The 4,464-nt window shown below is 40.7% G+C and overlaps 1 protein-coding gene and 1 long non-coding RNA gene across 3 annotated transcripts in view; one reads left to right on the top strand and one right to left on the bottom strand.

Moving 5' to 3' along the window:
- LOC128876948 (uncharacterized) overlaps window positions 1-4,464 on the top strand; it is a 13,719-nt gene that overhangs the window by 3,644 nt on the left and 5,611 nt on the right. The gene's annotated exons all lie outside the window — the stretch shown is intronic.
- LOC128876942 (uncharacterized) overlaps window positions 702-4,464 on the bottom strand; it is a 5,459-nt gene continuing 1,696 nt past the window's right edge. Inside the window, exons 2-8 of one of the 2 annotated variants that reach the window (XM_054123788.1) lie at window positions 4,014-4,175; window positions 3,771-3,922; window positions 2,488-3,081; window positions 1,669-1,804; window positions 1,432-1,581; window positions 1,193-1,344; window positions 702-1,116 (exon numbers count right to left, since the gene is read on the bottom strand). In XM_054123788.1, coding sequence (XP_053979763.1) covers window positions 867-1,116; window positions 1,193-1,344; window positions 1,432-1,581; window positions 1,669-1,804; window positions 2,488-2,567 — 768 coding nt within the window. In that variant the 5' untranslated portion in view covers window positions 2,568-3,081; window positions 3,771-3,922; window positions 4,014-4,175 and the 3' untranslated portion in view covers window positions 702-866. Of the gene's footprint in view, window positions 1,117-1,192; window positions 1,345-1,431; window positions 1,582-1,668; window positions 1,805-2,487; window positions 3,082-3,770; window positions 3,923-4,013; window positions 4,176-4,464 lie in introns of those variants that run through there. The other variant, XM_054123787.1, reaches the window with a different exon arrangement.

The raw sequence follows: 4,464 nt of genomic DNA, 5'->3' as shown, positions 1-4,464 counted from the left end.
GGTCTACGCGCGCTCTGATTGGTCGGGGTTTTCTCTTAATATCTCCTTAACGAAGCCCCATCCGACATTTTTGCAAAGAAAATTGTTGTTCAGAATCGTCTCAGCTATCCTCCATTTCCGGCTCCTCCCCGACTTTTGGGACACCCTGTATACTAATACAATTTAAGTATCATAGTATAGGGAATAAGTTCCTAAAATTTCATTAAAATATTTTCAAGAGAACCAAAGTTAGGAATTTTTGATCGCTGAGAGCCGTTTTGTCCCACTGTGCGGCGTGGTTAAGTAGCGGAGCCATCGAACGAGGCGCCCTGTCCTTTAATTACTTGCGTCTCGAGATCAAAAACTTTGATGAGAGTGTTGCGAATTCAGATTAATTTAAGTTCCGCGGTCGTCGGGGAATTTCGAATATATTAACCGAGCTTGGGAATAGTGGCGTGCTTCCGCATGCATTATCGTATACCAGCGTTACGACGTCGTTCACGGAATAACAATTATTCGTCAGCAAATTAAATTAGTAGCAGCGTTTCGAAAATATGAAATTATAGAGATACGAACAATGATAGGGAAATTATTATCGACACTTTTAGGATCGACGTTTTATTAGATAATTATAGTCGGCAGCTCGCGATACATTTGAAACCGCGGATGTTTGTGCAAAATAAAATCTTTGCGAAGGTACCTAGAAAAATTCTAACTAAATAGAAATTTATAGCATGAACTTTACTTTCAATATTTTCTTATATTATTGCATACTGTGCATTTTGTAGTTTCTTGCGCATTCGCGTTTCTTGTGAATGGATAAAAATCCGCAGTTTAGTCACTAGTCTGGAATTTGTCGAAGACAATTGCAGTCGGAGTTCGTTGGATCAAAGATACGCGAATGTGAATGTAGTTGGGATGTTTTCCAAGCTCTGCTCAACGTGTCGATACAGTAGTCGTTGACTACCTGGTCGTGGAAGCTTAGAGTTGATCTCCGCCACGAGGTTTCGTATAGTCGCCGAGCCTCGGAGTTCCACCGCATTTATGACGTCTTTACTGAACCTGGGTATAAGAGCTTTGATCACAGAGTTTAGCACTTTATCGAACACGTGGCCCTGGAGCTCGACGTTTATGTTACTGAAAATTAAATCGGATCAAAGTGTCAGGATAAATCTCGCCAATTTCTAATTCACGGTAAAAACGTAACGACTACCTTATTTTGATGACCTTGAACGAATCGAAAATTAGTTTATACTTGACCATGTCCAGTCCCAGTACGACTCGCAGGTCGACGTTTGAGAATCGACCGACGAAGCTTCCCTTTCTCGAGACGATTCCGTATTTGAAAAAGTAGTCGTAGTTCAGCTGAAAATTTTAATTAAAAATAGAAAATGGATAACGTATTTTCCAGTGCTGCAATTAGTTAACTCCGTTCATTGTTTCTAGCCTTACGTTAAGAGTAGGTAATCTCAGAGACATGTCTAACGTCAATATTTTGTTTTCGTAAGTCAAAATGACGTCGGATACGCGCGTTATGCTTCCCAGCCCTTTCAACGAACCCTTCGTCATGCTGAGAACTCCGTTGTGAACTAATGGTCCGTTCTGCAAGAATTAGAAAACCGATAGAAACTGTTGTTTATCGAATATACAAATCAAGCAATTTTGATTAGTACACATGAAAATAAATACCAGCTTTTCGTTGACGTCGTCCATTTCCAATGGGTCCAGTGACTCGTTCTGGATGATCCGTCGAATCATTGGCAACAGCTTGTCGAACAGCTCGTTGATATTTACTGATACTCTTTCGGAGTATTCATTGTTTAATCTACAAATCGAGAAAAAGAATATCCACTTGGAAAATATACAAGGACGATGCCGACATTGACCCCTTGCACTATTTTCTGACTCGTGAGGACAATTTTAGGGCAAATTTGAAAATCACGAGTCTGACTCGTGATGATATTTTAGACCAAATTTAAAAATCACGAGTCTGACTCGTGATGATATTTTAGACCAAATTTAAAAATCACGAGTCTAATTCGTGACGAAAATTTTAGTCCATACTTGAAAACCACGAGCCAGGCTCGTTGTTAAATTTAGCGCGAGTTTCAACATAGTGCAAGGGTTTAAAATCAACTCCGTAATTTGAGGTTAAGTTTGAAACCATGTCTCGTAAACGTTTGAATGTTTATTTAAAAGTGTTACATTAACAAAAACCTACAATGTACTTCTAACACGTAGTCGTTCAAATTTAATTCAAATTTTATAACTTTTTCCAAGTTCTCTTCGATAACTGTTTTTTCAACATATCGTAAGATATCAACGATCGCGAAATTTGAATCGAACCTTTTCCACTTTAATCATGGAGACACGAATTTTAATAGAATTTCGAGCGTCAACTTCAACAATTTCCACTTTCACGAATTAATAAATTCACAATTAATGAATTCTATCTATTCTAAATGATCACCATTATTTCATCGGTTCATCGACTGATCGAAAACTTACTCAGAATCGGCCGAATGAGCGAAACCCACAACGAGTAGGACGGACGCGACGGCCAAAAGGAAATTTCGAATTTTAGCCATGGTTCATCCGTTCACGAAACGAACCAGAGTAGACAAATACGAGTGGACGATACCCGACTACCGTTTTGGTTGCCTTTTATCGACGATTTATTGCGTTATCTCGATGCATTTTATCGAGAAACAATACTTGATAAGTCAAGTGACACTGATTCTTTTGCCAGCGAAGACACAAAGATCCCTGGATCGATTGTTGATTCGATTTTTTCTGATTAACGGTAAACAGTCGCGGAGATGATTCGCGTCGTTATATCGAGGGAGGAATACGTCGTTATAACGAGGTTTTCGTTATTATACATTTTATTCACGTTGCGATTACGTTGTCACGAACAACGAAAGAATTTTCCACAGAGAAATGATCACACTCATCCGTGCGAGTCGTTCTTCTACGATTTCAGTGGCGAATCTTTCGATTTCCTCGGTCAGGGCCTCATTCGCGAAAAATAAGCCGATATTTGCAACGGGTGTTCCCAATTGTTCCACCAGGCTGCTCTCGTCTGTAAAAATCGCCATAGATCTGCAAAAATAATACATTGGATATTAGGTAGACTGGAAAGTAATATCGTTACTTTTGCATTAAATTCAAACAGATTTTTGTCATCTATCGTGTAACTTTTCAATGCCAGATCGATAAAAATCAACGAGCTGTGAGTGATAAACAAGTATTTAAAAACGACGTTATTTTCCAGTCCACCTAATACATATACATACAGGGTGTCCCAAAAGTCGGGGAGGAGCCGGAAACGGGGGGTAGCTGAGACGATTCTGAACAAGAATTTCCTTTGCAAAAATGTCGGATGGGGCTTCGTTAAGGAGATATTAACCGAAAACCCCGACCAATCAAAGCGCGCGTAGACCGTTCGAGCGGCCGCGGTAGCGAAGGCTACGCGCTAGGCGGCAGCGTCAATGTCCTTCTATGCACGTCGAGTCACTCGTTCGCGTACAAGCGCTGCCGCCAGCGCGTAAGCCTTCGCTACCGCGGCCGCTCCAACGGTCTACGCGCGCTCTGATTGGTCAGGGTTTTCGCTTAATATCTCCTTAACGAAGCCCCATCCGACATTTTTGCAAAGGAAATTGTTGTTCAGAATCGTCTCAGCTACCTCCCATTTCCGGCTCCTCCCCGACTTTTGGGACACCCTGTATACGTATATCTTCTGGCATTGTTTTCCACTACAAAAAACACGCGAGATATTTAAGACGGTGTACCCGATCCTCTTCAGTTTGAGCTCCTTGAGAGAAAACTTAAAGCTCAAGATATCGTAATCGACGCTGACGTCGACCAAAATCGAGTCCGCCTCCACCAGTAGCCATCCGTATCCTCGCAGGAAGAGCAGCTCCACGAAATAGTCGACGTCGAACTGAAAAACATGAAAGTAAAATAGTGGCACAAATAGTACATGAAATAGTGGCACGCGTCGACTATCGTCGATCGAGCAGCAATGGGGTTACCAAAATGTAGTCGAACACAATGCTTGCGTCGATGCGTAGTCTTTTATCTCTGTACATGGCTACCACCCTGCCAGCTCGTTCTAATTTCGACACGTACGACACCAGTCCCGAGGAGAGGGAATACTTTAATTTTCCGCATGCTCCAAACATAAACGGGACACACTGAAAAGAAAAAGAAAAAAGAAAAAGAAAAAAAATAGAACCCCTTTCTTCAAATTTCATTTTAAATATATTCTTTACTTAACTTCGTACAGGACAAGTTATATGGAAAATTACTTTATCCTTCAATCGGTCCTTGACGTTTGTTAAGTATTGATAAACGTGATCGCAAATCGCGATTAATGAATATTGTACAAGGCTTGTTAATCGATAGATAACGGTTTCACAATGACAACAATGCGCGTACGTTTTTTTTTTTAATTTTCGTTCATTGTTTTATACGCCAGGTGAG

Source organism: Hylaeus volcanicus, chromosome 5 (genome assembly GCF_026283585.1).
Source record: "Hylaeus volcanicus isolate JK05 chromosome 5, UHH_iyHylVolc1.0_haploid, whole genome shotgun sequence".
Classification (NCBI taxonomy): Eukaryota; Metazoa; Arthropoda; class Insecta; order Hymenoptera; family Colletidae; genus Hylaeus; species Hylaeus volcanicus.
The sequence above is the reverse complement of the archived record's forward strand: the minus strand, read 5'-3'. Positions and strand labels throughout refer to the sequence as shown.